At 53.0% G+C, this 17999-nt stretch overlaps 5 protein-coding genes across 5 annotated transcripts; all 5 read right to left on the minus strand.

Annotated features, from left to right (window-relative positions):
* Positions 1 to 622: 622 nt before the first annotated feature.
* On the minus strand, positions 623 to 3348 carry LOC308183640 (feather beta keratin-like). The gene is made up of 2 exons (XM_080569860.1): positions 1641 to 3348; positions 623 to 1308 (listed from the first exon to the last, which is right to left on the minus strand). The coding sequence occupies exon 2, from the start codon at positions 1285 to 1287 to the stop codon at positions 991 to 993; it is 297 nt and encodes a 98-aa protein (XP_080425986.1). The 5' UTR covers positions 1288 to 1308; positions 1641 to 3348; the 3' UTR covers positions 623 to 990.
* A 78-nt stretch (positions 3349 to 3426) lies between these two features.
* LOC308183634 (feather beta keratin-like) lies at positions 3427 to 4520 on the minus strand. Its single transcript, XM_080569854.1, has 2 exons — positions 4503 to 4520; positions 3427 to 4167 (listed from the first exon to the last, which is right to left on the minus strand). Exon 2 carries the CDS (start codon positions 4144 to 4146, stop codon positions 3850 to 3852), a length of 297 nt encoding a protein of 98 aa, XP_080425980.1. The 5' UTR covers positions 4147 to 4167; positions 4503 to 4520; the 3' UTR covers positions 3427 to 3849.
* A 2752-nt stretch (positions 4521 to 7272) lies between these two features.
* LOC308183642 (feather beta keratin-like) lies at positions 7273 to 8381 on the minus strand. Its single transcript, XM_080569862.1, has 2 exons — positions 8367 to 8381; positions 7273 to 8031 (listed from the first exon to the last, which is right to left on the minus strand). Exon 2 carries the CDS (start codon positions 8008 to 8010, stop codon positions 7714 to 7716), a length of 297 nt encoding a protein of 98 aa, XP_080425988.1. The 5' UTR covers positions 8011 to 8031; positions 8367 to 8381; the 3' UTR covers positions 7273 to 7713.
* Positions 8382 to 10268: 1887 nt separating this feature from the next.
* Positions 10269 to 11003, minus strand: LOC308183652 (feather beta keratin-like). The gene has a single exon (XM_080569898.1). The coding sequence runs from the start codon at positions 10997 to 10999 to the stop codon at positions 10703 to 10705; it is 297 nt and encodes a 98-aa protein (XP_080426024.1). The 5' UTR covers positions 11000 to 11003; the 3' UTR covers positions 10269 to 10702.
* A 3324-nt stretch (positions 11004 to 14327) lies between these two features.
* LOC308183651 (feather beta keratin-like) lies at positions 14328 to 15204 on the minus strand. Its single transcript, XM_080569897.1, has one exon. It carries the CDS (start codon positions 15062 to 15064, stop codon positions 14768 to 14770), a length of 297 nt encoding a protein of 98 aa, XP_080426023.1. The 5' UTR covers positions 15065 to 15204; the 3' UTR covers positions 14328 to 14767.
* Between the last annotated feature and the right edge of the window lie 2795 nt (positions 15205 to 17999).

Genomic DNA, 17999 nt, shown 5'->3' on the forward strand with positions numbered 1-17999 from the left:
TAGGATTTCCCCAGCATAGGGGATAGCATGAGAGGTGCCCCTCACTCTGCCTCAAGCAGGAGTGGGTGATACAGACAAAAGCATCTCCTGTGGAGGACTAGAGCATATGGGAAGAAGGGCTGTGGAGCTTGTTTTCCCTTGTGTCCCCTGTGGCAGGAGCAATCACCAGAGCATGGTGTAATTAAGCAACCACACTCAAGCCATGTTGCTTCCCTCCCTGATGCTGGTGCCCTTCCATTTTGGGGCAGAAGGTCAGGAAGGCACAACGGCTTCATCCAGGAGGATTTCTTCCTCTCCTTGCTCTGGTAGGCAAGGGTCAGACAGGGACTTGGCAGAAACCCTTAGGTGAATGCTGCAGAATGGTCTGGCAAACACAAAAGCACTGCCTGTGCATCTCTGTTGGACTGGTTGACTGCTTCAGAAACAGGAGTGTAGGCACAGAATTCAATAGTCTCATTGCAGAAGAACCTGTAGACTCCATGATATCCCAGTTCCCTCGACAGAGCATGGCTGGGAATGCCAAAAGGGAAGGATCATGAGGAGACACAGATTACAATGCAGCATAAACTTTAATGAGTCTGAAGAAGGAATCAAAGCAGCACTTGGAGGAAGGGATCCGGCCCAGTCTGCCACAAGGACAGCTGGCAGTCAGACCCCCCTTCACCACAGCGGGATGCATGTCTTCCTCCTTCACATGGTGAGATGAAGAATAAACTGGACACTCTTGACTTGCTTCCAGATGAACTCATGGCACAGGACAGGAGGAGACAACAAGGACTCATGATGCAGAGAAGAAAGCGGGAGAAGAAGATGTCTGCTGGCCGTGTTTCCAGACAGCACAGGCTGGCACCCTGGCTTCCCTCTCTGCTCTGCAGGAGGCCACGAGGGTGCTCAGCCCATCTGGAAACCCTGGCCAGCAGCTCCGTCCTCAGTCTGGCACCTGGCTTCGGGCTTCCTGGCCGATGCGCTCACTGGACGTCCACCTGGGCTTTAGCAGGGCAGGCACCTCCTGCCACTGTAGCGGCCACCAAAGCCAGAGAGGCCAAAGCCCCCGGAGGAGATGGGCACTCCCTCCTCACTCAGGATGCTGCCAACAGCAGCTGAGGTGGTGGATCCCACAGCGGTGTTCTGGGGGAAGGAGCTGAGGATGGGGCCGGGCAGGGTCACCACCACGGGAGAGGGCTGGATCACCACACGGGAGTCCTGGCACTGCCGGACACAGGGCTCGTTGCAGCTGTTGGCAAGCGGGGTTGGGCCACAGGGACGGCACAGATCGTAGCAGGACATGGCTGTGGGATGGAGGCGCACCTGGGAGAGAGGGCAGGGAAAGAACAAGCAGCGTGTCAGCAGCAGCCTGACAGCCTGCTGGCCAAGACAGAAGGCATAGTCTGGGGAGAAGCGACAGGCTGTGCGAGGACAGAGAGGGACTTGCGAGCCTGTGTCCCCATGGGCCCCTGCAAAGACAGCCCAAGACCTCCTCCCACCTTCCCCCACAGTGGCATGCAGAACTGTGATGGAGTGAGGATCGTCAAGGGACAAGGCCCACACCAAAGCTACACAGAGGCAAAGACTCGGTCAAGGCCAGAAGGCCAAGAGGAGAAGAGCAAGAGGGGAGTGAGGAGAAGGCACTTGCAGCTCACCTTGTTCACCAAGGAGAAGGCAAGAGAAGTGGATAAGGCAGCCTGCTGTTGGATGTGTTTTTATACTGGTCCAGAATGCTCCAGGCCCAAAGCATCCTTTGCACATGTAATGTGTTTATCAGAAGCTCATGTTACATGCAAAACATTACAATTACAGAAATTGTCTTGTTTATGTTACCTGCAATGCTTCCTTTTTATGTCCCTGTTCAGGGCATGTTTATTCAATCAGGCAGTCTCCTTTCAAGTGACAAGATTAGAGGCCAAAATGTTTGAGAAAGGACACGTCAGCACAAGAATGGTACTGCCAGTGATGAAGAGTGTCCTGGCACTCCAGGGGATGCCAGCCTCTTACTCTCTGGGGCATTGTGTTAGTATTTATCTTGATGATTGAGGCTCTTCTCCTCCTAAACCTGAAGCACCAGGATGGACTTCTACATTCAAAGTCTGGCCACAGCAATTGCTCCCCTTTATAATATGCTCTCATCTTGTGTTAAACATTGCCTTTCTAGGCAGGGCTCCTCTAGTCTTCATTTTTGACTCCCCATCAAATTAACTATTGCTCTTGGGAGAAATGTGCCTGGCTCTTCTTTTGTAATCGTACTTCTCCCCTTTGTACCTTCCTGCTTTACACATCTTAATTCCAAGAAATGGGAATGAAGGCTGCTGCCCTCCCAAGACTTCCTGCTGGAGAGCTTCAATAACAAAAGCACATGCTGAGTAATTGATACATATCACTCTGCCTGCCCATGTCTTTTCGCCCTGGCTGTCCAGACTGACAGCACAGCAGGCACAAGCACATATTTGGTAGGATTTCCACAGGACACCTCACCCACCCTGCTCAGCAGCACGCGTGCTCTGGGAGTCCTCACAAGGGCAGCCAGATGAGCAAGGGCACCAGACGTGCCCCTAACTCTGCCTGAGGCAGGATCAGAGTGGCAGGAGCAAAGCAGTGCCTGTGGAGGACAAGAGTGTGGGAAGGGGGAACTGAGAACAGAGCTGTTGGTGTGCCACAACCTCGGTCTCCCCAGCTTGAGGCCAGGGTGGAGGGACAAAGCAATCATTGGCTTGGGACCACCCCAGGCACAGCCTGCACAGCAGCAGAGTGGGATTTTTGGAGGAGTCCTGCGGGGCTGCTCCAGACCCACTTGGCTTCAGGAAACAGTGATGCACATATAATACCCTGCAAGACATAACGCTTTTCACCACAGGACTGCTCCACCAGGGCAGATGATACTCGTCCTGCTCTATTCCTGTCCTCTGCAGTGTTTTCTGGACATACCACATACACTAATTTTCTCCCTAGAGGAGAGGAAGCACCCTCCATGTTTCCCTCTCCCTCCCCTAGACATTACACACGCCCACAGCACAAGATCAAAGCAGGGCTTAGATCTCAATTTACACTGCTGCCCTAGCTGCCACCTGTCCCTTTGACTTCTTTGGGACTTTCTCCTCCTTGAGGCTTTTGCAGATGTCCTTGGAGGAAGCATGAGCAAAACAATATCTTTAGAGTGGTAATCCACCATCAGAGCTTCATCCAGTTGTGCACTGGTCTGCACAAGCATACCTCATTATGTCTTATAAACACAATACACCACTCCACCTCTCCACAAACAGCTATCTGACTCGAGACTAGCCAACTCCACCTGGCAAGCAGGAGATCCACATTAGGACCATATACACCCACACTTTTTCACTCCAAGACGTCACGTTTCCCCCCGGACAGTTTCACTGGACATCCCAATAGAAAAGGAACATAAGGAGACTCAGATTACATTGCAGCAAAAACTTTAATGAGTCTAAAGAAAGAATCGAAGCAGTTCGTGGTGGAAGGGATGTGGTCCAGACTGCCACAAGGACAGCTGGCAGTCAGACCCCCCCTTCACCACAACCGGATGCACGTCTTCCTCCTTCACATGGCAAGAGGGAGAAGAAACAGGACACTCTTGACTTGCTTCCGGATGAACCCATGGCACAGGACAGCAGGAGACAACAAGGACTCATGATGCAGAGAAGAAAGCGGGAGAAGAAGATGTCTGCTGGCCGTGTTTCCAGACAGCACAGGCTGGCACCCTGACTTCCCTTTCTGCTCTGCAGGGGGGCACGAGGGTACTCAGCCCATCTGGAAACCCTGGCCAGCAGCTCCGTCCTCAGTCCGGCACCTGGCTACGGGCTTCCTGGTCGATGCGCTCACTGGACGTCCACCTGGGCTTTAGCAGGGCAGGCACCTCCTGCCACTGTAGCGGCCACCAAAGCCAGAGAAGCCAAAGCCCCCGGAGGAGATGGGCACTCCCTCCTCACTCAGAATGCTGCCAACGGCAGCCGAGGTGGTGGATCCCACTGCGGTGTTCTGGGGGAAGGAGCTGAGGATGGGGCCGGGCAGGGTCACCACCACGGGAGAGGGCTGGATCACCACACGGGAGTCCTGGCACTGCCGGACACAGGGCTCGTTGCAGCTGTTGGCAAGCGGGGTTGGGCCACAGGGACGGCACAGATCGTAGCAGGACATGGCTGTGGGATGGAGGCGCACCTGGGAGAGAGGGCAGGGAAAGAACAAGCAGCGTGTCAGCAGCAGCCTGACAGCCTGCTGGCCAAGACAGAAGGCATAGTCTGGGGAGCAGCGACAGGCTGTGCGAGGACAGAGAGGGGCTTGCGAGCCTGTGTCCCCAGTGGCCCCTGCAAAGACAGCCCAAGACCTCCTCCCACCTTCCCCCACAGTGGCAAGTAGAACAGTGATGGAGGGAGCAGCATCAAGGGGCAAGGCCCACACCAAAGCTGCACAGAGGCAAAGACTCGGTCGAGGCCAGAAGGCCAAGGGGAGAAGAAGAGCAAGAGGGGAGTGAGGAGAAGGCACTTGCAGCTCACCTTGTTCACCAAGGAGAAGGCAAGAGAAGTGGATGAGGGAGCATGCTGTTGGATGGGTTTTTATACTGGCTCAGACAGCCCCAGGCCCAGTGGCACACCACGTATGCAGTATGTGTTATAGCAAGCCCATTTGTATGTAAAACACTACAATTAAAGAAATGGGTGTCTTGTTTCTGTTCCCTGCAACGTTCCCTTTTCATTTCCTTGCTTAAGACATGCCCATTCCACCACGGAGTCTTCTTTCAAGTCACAGGATTAGAGGCCAAAATATTTTTTTCCAGGAGACGTGACACGTCAGCACAAGCAGATGATGCGGCCAGTGATGAGGAGTGTGCAACCTCGGTGGGGAACGCCAGCCTCTTGCCCTTTGGGGCCTTGCTTCAACACTTGTCCTGATGTTTGGGGTAGGTTTCCTCCTAACCCTGAAGCTTCGCCTGGACTTCCGCATGGGAGGGCCAGCATCATCAATTGCTCCCCCTGATGCTGTAATAAAATCTTAAGTTAGGCAATGGCTTAGTTTGGAAGGGACCTTTAAAGATCATCTAGTCCAACCGTCTGCCTTGGGCAGGGACATCTTCCACCAGATCTGGTTACTCATACTCCATCCAACCTCACTTTGAACATTCTCAATGCTGAGGCTTCCAGTGTGTAACAACTGTCGCTGTGAAAACTTTCTTCCTTAGATCCCCTCTCAACTTACCCTCTTTCACTTTAAAACTGTTTCCCCTTGTCCTGTCACTGCTGTGCCTGGTAAAAAGTCTTTATCCATCTTTCTTACAAGACAACTTTAGATATTTAAAGGCTGCAATGTTTCCCTGGAGCCTTCTCCTCTCCAGGCTCAACAAGCCCAACTCTCTCAGCCTGTCTTTATAGCAGAGGTACTCCAGCCCTCAGGTCATTTTCATGGCCTCTGCTAGACCTGCTCTAACAGGTCCACGTCTTTCTTGTACCAGGGAACCCAGAGATGGATACGGTTCTCTGGGTGAAGTAGAGCACAGTAGACAAAGAGAATTACCTCCCTTTGTCCTGCTGGCCACACTTCTTTTCATGCAGCCCAAGATGTAATTGGTTTTCTGGGCTACAAGCACATATTGCTGACTCCTACTCTGCAGGGCCAATCTCAGTCAATTCACAGGATCATAGAGTCATTTAGGTTGGAAAAGACCTCTAAGATCATCAAGTGCAACTGTTAGTCTAGCACTGCCAAGGCTACCACTAAACCATGTACCGAAGCACCACATCTACATGCCCACACCCAGCCTGTACTGACATGGGGGATTTCCTCAAACCAGACGCAGGAACTTGCACATGCCCTTGCTGAACTTCATGAAGTTCACATGGCCCCAGTTCTCACACCTGGCAGGGTCCCTCCTGCTAAAATCCCTTCCCAACAGGGATATCAACTGTACTACTCGCCTTGGTGCCATCAACAAAGTTAGTGTCACCCATAACTCTCTCCCACGACATCCAGCTAGCAAAGCTGAGAAAGTGTGGGATATATTATTGGAAAATAAAGTGGGTTGAGAACTGGCTGACCGTCCTAGCTCAGAGCGTGGTGATTGGCATCGCAGAGTCTGGCTGGATACCTGTGACTAGCGGTGTTCCCCAGGGGTCAGTGCTGGGTCCAGTCTTGTTCAACATCTTCATCGACGACCTTTATGAGGGAATAGTGTCCACCCTCAGCACGTACGCTGACGATACAAAGCTAGGAGGAGTGGCCAACATGCCAGAAGGCTGTGCTGCCATTCAGTGAGACCTGGACAGGTTGGAGAGCTGGGCAGGGAGAAACCAAATGAGGTTTAACAAGAGTAAGTGTAGAGTCCTGCCCCTGGGAAGGAACAACTGCATGTATCAGTACAGGCTGGGGGATGACCTGCTCAAGAGGAGCTCTGCAGAGAAGGACTTGGGGGTCCTGGTGGATGACAGGTTGGTCATGAGCCAACATGTGCCCTTGTAGGCAAGAAGGCCAAAGGGATCCTGGCATGCATTAAAAGGAGGGTGGCCAGCAGGTCAAGGGAGGTGATCCTCCCCCTCTACTCAGCCCTGGTCAGGCCTCACCCGGAGTACTGTATCCAGTTCTGGGCTCCTGGAATAAAAAATACAGGAATCTCCTGGAAAGAGTCCAGCAGAGGGCCACAAAGGGGTCAAGGAGCATCTCCCCTATGAGGAAAGGCTGAGAGACCTGGGTCTGTTCAGCCTTGAGAAAAGAAGACTGAGAGGGGATTTTATTCATGTTTATAAATACCTTAAGTGTGGGAGACAGAGGGATATGGCCAACCTCTTTTCAGTGGTATGTGAGGACAGGACAAGGGGCAATGCCACAAAATGGATCACAGGAAGTTCCGCGCTAACATGCAAAAGAACTTCATAACAGTGACAGTGACAGAGCACTGGAACAGGCTGCCCAGGGAGGTTGTGGACTCTCCTTCTCTGAAGATATTCAAGACCTGTCTGGACACCTACCTGGACAACCTGCTCTAGCGAACCTGCTTTGGCAAGGGGGTTGGACCCAATGATATCTTTAGGTCCCTTGCAATCCCTACATTTCTGTGATTCTGTGATTCTGATAATATGCCAATATGACTCTCCTCCACTTCTCTTTGACTCTTATAAAGACCAAATTCCTTAAGGGTACTCATGTCCTACAGGCATGAAGGAGATCCATATTAGGACCATATCCACCCATGCTTTTCCACTCCAAGACATCACAGTTCTCCTTGGAAAGGTTCACTGGACATCCCAATAGAAAAAGAACATAAGGAGACTCAGATTACATTGCAGCAAAAACTTTAATGAGTCTGAAGAAGGAATCAAAGCAGCACTTGGAGGAAGGGATCCGGCCCAGGTTGCCACATGGACAGCTGACAGTCAGACCCCCCATTCACCACAGTGGGATGCACGTCTTCCTCCCTCAAAAGACGGGAGGAAGAAGAAACAGGACACTCTTGACTTCCTTCCGGATGAACCCATGGAACAGGACAGCAGGAGACAAGGACTCATGATGCAGAGAAGAAAGCGGGAGAAGAAGAAGATGTCTGCTGGCCGTGTTTCCAGACAGCACAGGATGGCACCCTGACTTCCCTTTCTGCTCTGCAGGGGGGCACGAGGGTACTCAGCCCATCTGGAAACCCTGGCCAGCAGCTCCGTTCTCAGTCCGGCACCTGGCTTCGGGCTTCCTGGTCGATGCACTCACTGGTCATCCTCGTGGGCTTTAGCAGGGCAGGCACCTTCTGCCACTGTAGCGGCCACCAATGCCAGAGAAGCCAAAGCCCCCGGAGGAGATGGGCACTCCCTCAGAACTCAGGATACTGCCAACAGCAGCTGAGGTGGTGGATCCCACAGCGGTGTTCTGGGGGAAGGAGCTGAGGATGGGGCCAGGCAGGGTCACCACCACGGGAGAGGGCTGGATCACCACACGGGAGTCCTGGCACTGCCGGACACAGGGCTCGTTGCAGCTGTTGGCAAGCGGGGTTGGGCCACAGGGACGGCACAGATCGTAGCAGGACATGGCTGTGGGATGGAGGCGCACCTGGGAGAGAGGGCAGGGAAAGAACAAGCAGCGTGTCAGCAGCAGCCTGACAGCCTGCTGGCCAAGACAGAAGGCATAGTCTGGGGAGCAGCGACAGGCTGTGCGAGGACAGAGAGGGGCTTGCGAGCCTGTGTCCCCATGGGCCCCTGCAAAGACAGCCCAAGACCTCCTCCCACCTTCCCCCACAGTGGCAAGTAGAACAGTGATGGAGGGAGCAGCATCAAGGGGCAAGGCCCACACCAAAGCTACACAGAGGCAAAGACTCGGTCGAGGCCAGAAGGCCAAGGGGAGAAGAAGAGCAAGAGGGGAGTGAGGAGAAGGCACTTGCAGCTCACCTTGTTCACCAAGGAGAAGGCAAGAGAAGTGGATGAGGGAGCATGCTGTTGGATGGGTTTTTATACTGGCTCAGACAGCCCCAGGCCCAGTGGCACACCACGTATGCAGTATGTGTTATAGCAAGCCCATTTGTATGTAAAACACTACAATTAAAGAAATGGGTGTCTTGTTTCTGTTCCCTGCAACGTTCCCTTTTCATTTCCTTGCTTAAGACATGCCCATTCCACCACGGAGTCTTCTTTCAAGTCACAGGATTAGAGGCCAAAATATTTTTTTCCAGGAGACGTGACACGTCAGCACAAGCAGATGATGCGGCCAGTGATGAGGAGTGTGCAACCTCGGTGGGGAACGCCAGCCTCTTGCCCTTTGGGGCCTTGCTTCAACACTTGTCCTGATGTTTGGGGTAGGTTTCCTCCTAACCCTGAAGCTTCGCCTGGACTTCCGCATGGGAGGGCCAGCATCATCAATTGCTCCCCCTGATGCTGTAATAAAATCTTAAGTTAGGCAATGGCTTAGTTTGGAAGGGACCTTTAAAGATCATCTAGTCCAACCGTCTGCCTTGGGCAGGGACATCTTCCACCAGATCTGGTTACTCATACTCCATCCAACCTCACTTTGAACATTCTCAATGCTGAGGCTTCCAGTGTGTAACAACTGTCGCTGTGAAAACTTTCTTCCTTAGATCCCCTCTCAACTTACCCTCTTTCACTTTAAAACTGTTTCCCCTTGTCCTGTCACTGCTGTGCCTGGTAAAAAGTCTTTATCCATCTTTCTTACAAGACAACTTTAGATATTTAAAGGCTGCAATGTTTCCCTGGAGCCTTCTCCTCTCCAGGCTCAACAAGCCCAACTCTCTCAGCCTGTCTTTATAGCAGAGGTACTCCAGCCCTCAGGTCATTTTCATGGCCTCTGCTAGACCTGCTCTAACAGGTCCACGTCTTTCTTGTACCAGGGAACCCAGAGATGGATACGGTTCTCTGGGTGAAGTAGAGCACAGTAGACAAAGAGAATTACCTCCCTTTGTCCTGCTGGCCACACTTCTTTTCATGCAGCCCAAGATGTAATTGGTTTTCTGGGCTACAAGCACATATTGCTGACTCCTACTCTGCAGGGCCAATCTCAGTCAATTCACAGGATCATAGAGTCATTTAGGTTGGAAAAGACCTCTAAGATCATCAAGTGCAACTGTTAGTCTAGCACTGCCAAGGCTACCACTAAACCATGTACCGAAGCACCACATCTACATGCCCACACCCAGCCTGTACTGACATGGGGGATTTCCTCAAACCAGACGCAGGAACTTGCACATGCCCTTGCTGAACTTCATGAAGTTCACATGGCCCCAGTTCTCACACCTGGCAGGGTCCCTCCTGCTAAAATCCCTTCCCAACAGGGATATCAACTGTACTACTCGCCTTGGTGCCATCAACAAAGTTAGTGTCACCCATAAACATTATGGTCACTCAGATCCTCTTAGGCATCACCTTTCTAAGCAGGGCACCTATAATCTTGGGTTTTGGACTCTCCCTCAGATTAACTATTGCTCTTGGGAGAAATGTTTGTGGCTTTTCTTTTTCAGTCATGCTTCTCCCCTTCATACCTTCCTGCCTTGAGCAGCAGAGTACAAAGTGTTGGAAAACCTTCATTGTTGGTGATAGTTCAATTAGAGGGAGTTCCTGGACACCCTTCTAAGACTTTGCCAATACGACTTTCCTCCACCTCTCTTTGACATTTATAAAGACCAAATTCTTCAAGAGTACTCATCTCCTACAGGCATGAAGAAGATCCATATTAGGACCATATCCACCCATGCTTTTCCACTCCAAGACATCACAGTTCTCCTTGGAAAGGTTCACTGGACATCCCAATAGAAAAAGAACATAAGGAGACTCAGATTACATTGCAGCAAAAACTTTAATGAGTCTGAAGAAGGAATCAAAGCAGCACTTGGAGGAAGGGATCCGGCCCAGTCTGACACAAGGACAGCTGACAGTCAGACCCCCCTTCACCACAGCAGGATGCACATCTTCCTCCCTCAAAAGATGGGAGGAAGAAGAAACAGGACACTCTTGACTTGCTTCCGGATGAACCCATGGTACACGACAGCAGGAGACAACAAGGACTCATGATGCAGAGAAGAAAGCGGGAGAAGAAGATGTCTGCTGGCCGTGTTTCCAGACAGCACAGGCTGGCACCCTGGCTTCCCTCTCTGCTCTGCAGGAGGGCTCAAGGGTGCTCAGCCCATCTGGAAACCCTGGCCAGCAGCTCCGTTCTCAGTCCGGCGCTTGGCTTCAGGCTTCCTGGTCGATGCGCTCACTGGTCATCCTCGTGGACTTTAGCAGGGCAGGCACCTTCTGCCACAGTAGCGGCCACCAAAGCCAGAGAGGCCAAAGCCCCCGGAGGAGATGGGCACTCCCTCCTCACTCAGGATGCTGCCAACAGCAGCTGAGGTGGTGGATCCCACTGCGGTGTTCTGGGGGAAGGAGCTGAGGATGGGGCCGGGCAGGGTCACCACCACGGGAGAGGGCTGGATCACCACACGGGAGTCCTGGCACTGCCGGACACAGGGCTCGTTGCAGCTGTTGGCAAGCGGGGTTGGGCCACAGGGACGGCACAGATCGTAGCAGGACATGGCTGTGGGATGGAATCGCACCTGGGAGAGAGGGCAGGGAAAGAACAAGCAGCGTGTCAGCAGCAGCCTGACAGCCTGCTGGCCAAGACAGAAGGCATAGTCTGGGGAGCAGCGACAGGCTGTGCGAGGACAGAGAGAGGCCCAAGGGCCCCTGCAAAGACAGCCCAAGACCTCCTCCTACCTCCCCCTGCAGTGGCAAGCAGAACAGCAATGGAGGGAGCAGCGTCAAGGGGCAAGGCCCACACCAAACATGCACGGAGGCAAAGACTTGATCGAGGCCAGAAGGCCAAGGGGAGAAGAAGAGCAAGAGGGGAGTGAGGAGAAGGTCCTTGCAGCTCACCTTGTTCACCAAGGAGGAGAAGGCAAGAGAAGTGGATGAGGGAGCCTGCTGTTGGACAGGCTTTTATACCAGTCCAGACTGCCCCAGGCCCAGAGGCGCCATTTGCACTTGTAATGTGTTTACCAACAAGACCGTCAAGTATGCAAAACACCACAATTAAAGAAATGGGTGTCTTATGTTCCCTGCAGTGACCCCTTTTCATTTTCCTGTTCAGGACATGCCCATTCCATCACACAGGCTCCTTTCAAGTGACAGGATTACAGGCCAAAATGCTTCTGGGGAAGTGACACAAAAGCACAGGAAGAAGATGAAGGCAAAAAGAAGGAGATGGCCAAATTGTCAAGTGGTGCCAGCCTCTCACCCTCCTGCAGCTTCCTTCAGGCTTTGTCCTAAATGCATGGGTACTCATTTCCTTGCAAACCCACCCTTAAAGGTCAGACTGCCAGCCAGACTCATCAGCAAAGAGCAGACACAGCCTTTGCTTTACCTATCAACCTGCTCAGGCTGCCTTAGGCAACAGATTTCCAAGCATGGCAGCTCTGCCATCAGGCCTCAGCCCTTCTGTGGGACCAAGCATTGCTCTCAGGAGACAAAAGCTTGGCTGGTTTTCCTCTCCCCTCTGCCCCCAACAACTAGAGGTCCCCTGTCACCACAGCAGGCCTCTTTCAGAAACAGGGACATGGCTCTCTCTCTAACACACACTCCTGCTGCCCACTCCTGTTAAACCGGGATGTCTCCTGCAGACAAAGGCCCATACTGGACAACAAATAGAGCTGCTTTCCTCCTTCCCCATCTCCACGCCTCAGATTCTGCTTTGACCCCACATACTGACAGAACAGTGCACACCAGCAAAAATGTGACCATATTTCCATGCAACACAGAACTCTGCCCAGAAACAAGGGAGGTCTGGGAGTGCCATCGAGGGCAGCCTGGGCAGCAGCAGCTATCAGGACGTCCCTGGGGACGTGTGCCAAGGGGCAACACCAAGACATACCCTGCACTTTCCTTCAGCAGCACAGTTCCTGGGGGAACAACCGCCCAGCTTGGGATAATCAGCATACAGAGCTCAGGCCCCTCAGCCAGGCCCTTATCCCACGGGGTGGACAAAATGCCTTCCCAATGAGGCTGGGACTCCACCAGACACAGGCAACTCTCTAATCACAGAGGCCCAACCAAATTCCTCATTTAGGAAGATGAGGAAGGGTTTGAAGGCGCACAGTACTACCCTGATGATGACAGTGAACATCTATCCCAAAGAGTGCTGTCACAGCTCAGTAGGAGCCACCTGCTGCCTACAAAATGGGAGCCAGGAGCCAAGCAAGGCCATACAGCCAGCAGGGCAGCAGCTACACCAGCAATGGCTCTCGTTGCACAGCACCTGAGCAAGGAAGATGAGGAGATGGAAGGCAGATTCAGCCAGGAGTCCAGCTCAATGGTCAGATTCATGGTGGTAACACAGGACTGATGACAAGCCAGTCCACACTTCAGGGTCAGGTCCAGTGACAGCAACCAGGGTCAACACAGGGCCCAAGGACTGCTGACCAGGCCCAGAATAAATCAATTAATCAATAAATAAAATAGATTGACCCAAGGGAAAGCTGGGAAACCACTGGGCAACTTTGAGCCCACCAAGGGGACCCAGGGGCAGGCATAAATTCCGCAGAAAGTTCCACGCCAACATGTGAAAGAACTTCTTCAAGGTAAGTGTGATGGAGAACTAGAACAGGCTGCCCAGGGAGGTTGTGGAGTCTCCTTCTCTGGAGATATTCAAGTCCCTTCTAGATGCCTATCTTGGCAACCTTCCCTAGGAAACCTGCTTTGGCAGGAGGGTTGGACCCGATGATCTCTTGAGGTCCCTTCCAACCTCTACAATTCTGTGATTCTGTGGTAAACAAATCTGCAACAGACCAGGCAACCCACACTGATGACCCAGAGCTGAAAGGGAGGCCAAAGGCTCAGGACAGAGCTTAACTATAGCCCTGGGGTCAATGGGAAGAGGGTGTGGTGCGAGGCCCCAGGTGAGCCTGATGAGGGCCATTGGGCCTCTGCTGCACTCAGACTACTGATGTGCAAGAGGAGGAAATCTCCTGTGCACCTGGGACATAGGACACCAGCTGCATCTACCACAAAAGAAGAAAGGAAGGAAGCTTCAATTAATTTTCCAAGGCAAAACATGTCTCGCAGCTCAGGGTCTGCCCAGAAGTTGCAATGCCCTGCAGCACCCTGCGCTCCCTGATCGCCTGCTGCAGATGCTGCCTTTCCTCCCTGGTATCCGCTTTTCACTGCACTTTGCTCCTGCTGTCAGCTCAAGGTGGCTCAGGAATGTTGACAAAGAGTGTGTTTCCTGAGGGTCTTCCTGCACAGCAACGCTGAGGGCTTTGCCTGACACCAGTGGTCGGTCAGAGAATGCAGGCCTTTAGTTACAGTGTAAGGCATCGTAGGATTTCCCCAGCATAGGGGATAGCATGAGAGGTGCCCCTCACTCTGCCTCAAGCAGGAGTGGGTGACACAGACAAAAGCATCTCCTGTGGAGGACTAGAGCATATGGGAAGAAGGGCTGTGGAGCTTGTTTTCCCTTGTGTCCCCTGTGGCAGGAGCAATCACCAGAGCATGGTGTAATTAAGCAACCACACTCAAGCCATGTTGCTTCCCTCCCTGATGCTGGTGCCCTTCCATTTTGGGGCAGAAGGTCAGGAAGGCACAACGGCTTCATCCAGGAGGATTTCTTCCTCTCCTTGCTCTGGTAGGCAAGGGTCAGACAGGGACTTGGCAGAAACCCTTAGGTGAATGCTGCAGAATGGTCTGGCAAACACAAAAGCACTGCCTGTGCATCTCTGTTGGACTGGTTGACTGCTTCAGAAACAGGAGTGTAGGCACAGAATTCAATAGTCTCATTGCAGAAGAACCTGTAGACTCCATGATATCCCAGTTCCCTCGACAGAGCATGGCTGGGAATGCCAAAAGGGAAGGATCATGAGGAGACACAGATTACATTGCAGCATAAACTTTAATGAGTCTGAAGAAGGAATCAAAGCAGCACTTGGAGGAAGGGATCCGGCCCAGGCTGCCACAAGGACAGCTGGCAGTCAGACCCCCCATCACCACAACGGGATGCATGTCTTCCTCCTTCACATGGCAAGAGGGAGAAGAAACAGGACACTCTTGACTTGCTTCCGGATGAACCCATGGTACACGACAGCAGGAGACAACAAGGACTCATGATGCAGAGAAGAAAGCGGGAGAAGAAGATGTCTGCTGGCCGTGTTTCCAGACAGCACAGGCTGGCACCCTGGCTTCCCTCTCTGCTCTGCAGGAGGGCTCAAGGGTGCTCAGCCCATCTGGAAACCCTGGCCAGCAGCTCCGTTCTCAGTCCGGCGCTTGGCTTCAGGCTTCCTGGTCGATGCGCTCACTGGTCATCCTCGTGGACTTTAGCAGGGCAGGCACCTTCTGCCACAGTAGCGGCCACCAAAGCCAGAGAGGCCAAAGCCCCCGGAGGAGATGGGCACTCCCTCCTCACTCAGGATGCTGCCAACAGCAGCTGAGGTGGTGGATCCCACTGCGGTGTTCTGGGGGAAGGAGCTGAGGATGGGGCCGGGCAGGGTCACCACCACGGGAGAGGGCTGGATCACCACACGGGAGTCCTGGCACTGCCGGACACAGGGCTCGTTGCAGCTGTTGGCAAGCGGGGTTGGGCCACAGGGACGGCACAGATCGTAGCAGGACATGGCTGTGGGATGGAGGCGCACCTGGGAGAGAGGGCAGGGAAAGAACAAGCAGCGTGTCAGCAGCAGCCTGACAGCCTGCTGGCCAAGACAGAAGGCATAGTCTGGGGAGCAGCGACAGGCTGTGCGAGGACAGAGAGAGGCCCAAGGGCCCCTGCAAAGACAGCCCAAGACCTCCTCCTACCTCCCCCTGCAGTGGCAAGCAGAACAGCAATGGAGGGAGCAGCGTCAAGGGGCAAGGCCCACACCAAACATGCACGGAGGCAAAGACTTGATCGAGGCCAGAAGGCCAAGGGGAGAAGAAGAGCAAGAGGGGAGTGAGGAGAAGGTCCTTGCAGCTCACCTTGTTCACCAAGGAGGAGAAGGCAAGAGAAGTGGATGAGGGAGCCTGCTGTTGGACAGGCTTTTATACCAGTCCAGACTGCCCCAGGCCCAGAGGCGCCATTTGCACTTGTAATGTGTTTACCAACAAGACCGTCAAGTATGCAAAACACCACAATTAAAGAAATGGGTGTCTTATGTTCCCTGCAGTGACCCCTTTTCATTTTCCTGTTCAGGACATGCCCATTCCATCACACAGGCTCCTTTCAAGTGACAGGATTACAGGCCAAAATGCTTCTGGGGAAGTGACACAAAAGCACAGGAAGAAGATGAAGGCAAAAAGAAGGAGATGGCCAAATTGTCAAGTGGTGCCAGCCTCTCACCCTCCTGCAGCTTCCTTCAGGCTTTGTCCTAAATGCATGGGTACTCATTTCCTTGCAAACCCACCCTTAAAGGTCAGACTGCCAGCCAGACTCATCAGCAAAGAGCAGACACAGCCTTTGCTTTACCTATCAACCTGCTCAGGCTGCCTTAGGCAACAGATTTCCAAGCATGGCAGCTCTGCCATCAGGCCTCAGCCCTTCTGTGGGACCAAGCATTGCTCTCAGGAGACAAAAGCTTGGCTGGTTTTCCTCTCCCCTCTGCCCCCAACAACTAGAGGTCCCCTGTCACCACAGCAGGCCTCTTTCAGAAACAGGGACATGGCTCTCTCTCTAACACACACTCCTGCTGCCCACTCCTGTTAAACCGGGATGTCTCCTGCAGACAAAGGCCCATACTGGACAACAAATAGAGCTGCTTTCCTCCTTCCCCATCTCCACGCCTCAGATTCTGCTTTGACCCCACATACTGACAGAACAGTGCACACCAGCAAAAATGTGACCATATTTCCATGCAACACAGAACTCTGCCCAGAAACAAGGGAGGTCTGGGAGTGCCATCGAGGGCAGCCTGGGCAGCAGCAGCTATCAGGACGTCCCTGGGGACGTGTGCCAAGGGGCAACACCAAGACATACCCTGCACTTTCCTTCAGCAGCACAGTTCCTGGGGGAACAACCGCCCAGCTTGGGATAATCAGCATACAGAGCTCAGGCCCCTCAGCCAGGCCCTTATCCCACGGGGTGGACAAAATGCCTTCCCAATGAGGCTGGGACTCCACCAGACACAGGCAACTCTCTAATCACAGAGGCCCAACCAAATTCCTCATTTAGGAAGATGAGGAAGGGTTTGAAGGCGCACAGTACTACCCTGATGATGACAGTGAACATCTATCCCAAAGAGTGCTGTCACAGCTCAGTAGGAGCCACCTGCTGCCTACAAAATGGGAGCCAGGAGCCAAGCAAGGCCATACAGCCAGCAGGGCAGCAGCTACACCAGCAATGGCTCTCGTTGCACAGCACCTGAGCAAGGAAGATGAGGAGATGGAAGGCAGATTCAGCCAGGAGTCCAGCTCAATGGTCAGATTCATGGTGGTAACACAGGACTGATGACAAGCCAGTCCACACTTCAGGGTCAGGTCCAGTGACAGCAACCAGGGTCAACACAGGGCCCAAGGACTGCTGACCAGGCCCAGAATAAATCAATTAATCAATAAATAAAATAGATTGACCCAAGGGAAAGCTGGGAAACCACTGGGCAACTTTGAGCCCACCAAGGGGACCCAGGGGCAGGCATAAATTCCGCAGAAAGTTCCACGCCAACATGTGAAAGAACTTCTTCAAGGTAAGTGTGATGGAGAACTAGAACAGGCTGCCCAGGGAGGTTGTGGAGTCTCCTTCTCTGGAGATATTCAAGTCCCTTCTAGATGCCTATCTTGGCAACCTTCCCTAGGAAACCTGCTTTGGCAGGAGGGTTGGACCCGATGATCTCTTGAGGTCCCTTCCAACCTCTACAATTCTGTGATTCTGTGGTAAACAAATCTGCAACAGACCAGGCAACCCACACTGATGACCCAGAGCTGAAAGGGAGGCCAAAGGCTCAGGACAGAGCTTAACTATAGCCCTGGGGTCAATGGGAAGAGGGTGTGGTGCGAGGCCCCAGGTGAGCCTGATGAGGGCCATTGGGCCTCTGCTGCACTCAGACTACTGATGTGCAAGAGGAGGAAATCTCCTGTGCACCTGGGACATAGGACACCAGCTGCATCTACCACAAAAGAAGAAAGGAAGGAAGCTTCAATTAATTTTCCAAGGCAAAACATGTCTCGCAGCTCAGGGTCTGCCCAGAAGTTGCAATGCCCTGCAGCACCCTGCGCTCCCTGATCGCCTGCTGCAGATGCTGCCTTTCCTCCCTGGTATCCGCTTTTCACTGCACTTTGCTCCTGCTGTCAGCTCAAGGTGGCTCAGGAATGTTGACAAAGAGTGTGTTTCCTGAGGGTCTTCCTGCACAGCAACGCTGAGGGCTTTGCCTGACACCAGTGGTCGGTCAGAGAATGCAGGCCTTTAGTTACAGTGTAAGGCATCGTAGGATTTCCCCAGCATAGGGGATAGCATGAGAGGTGCCCCTCACTCTGCCTCAAGCAGGAGTGGGTGACACAGACAAAAGCATCTCCTGTGGAGGACTAGAGCATATGGGAAGAAGGGCTGTGGAGCTTGTTTTCCCTTGTGTCCCCTGTGGCAGG

The sequence above is a fragment of the Anser brachyrhynchus genome (genome assembly GCF_964034855.1).
Source record: "Anser brachyrhynchus genome assembly, chromosome: 28".
NCBI classification, from domain to species: Eukaryota; Metazoa; Chordata; class Aves; order Anseriformes; family Anatidae; genus Anser; species Anser brachyrhynchus.

Excerpts from the sequence above, each read along its gene's own strand:
- LOC308183652 (XM_080569898.1), bottom strand. The coding sequence starts at position 10,999 with ATGTCCTGCTACGATCTGTGCCGTCCCTGTGGCCCAACCCCGCTTGCC.
- LOC308183642 (XM_080569862.1), bottom strand. The coding sequence starts at position 8,010 with ATGTCCTGCTACGATCTGTGCCGTCCCTGTGGCCCAACCCCGCTTGCC.
- LOC308183651 (XM_080569897.1), bottom strand. The coding sequence starts at position 15,064 with ATGTCCTGCTACGATCTGTGCCGTCCCTGTGGCCCAACCCCGCTTGCC.
- LOC308183634 (XM_080569854.1), bottom strand. The coding sequence starts at position 4,146 with ATGTCCTGCTACGATCTGTGCCGTCCCTGTGGCCCAACCCCGCTTGCC.
- LOC308183640 (XM_080569860.1), bottom strand. The coding sequence starts at position 1,287 with ATGTCCTGCTACGATCTGTGCCGTCCCTGTGGCCCAACCCCGCTTGCC.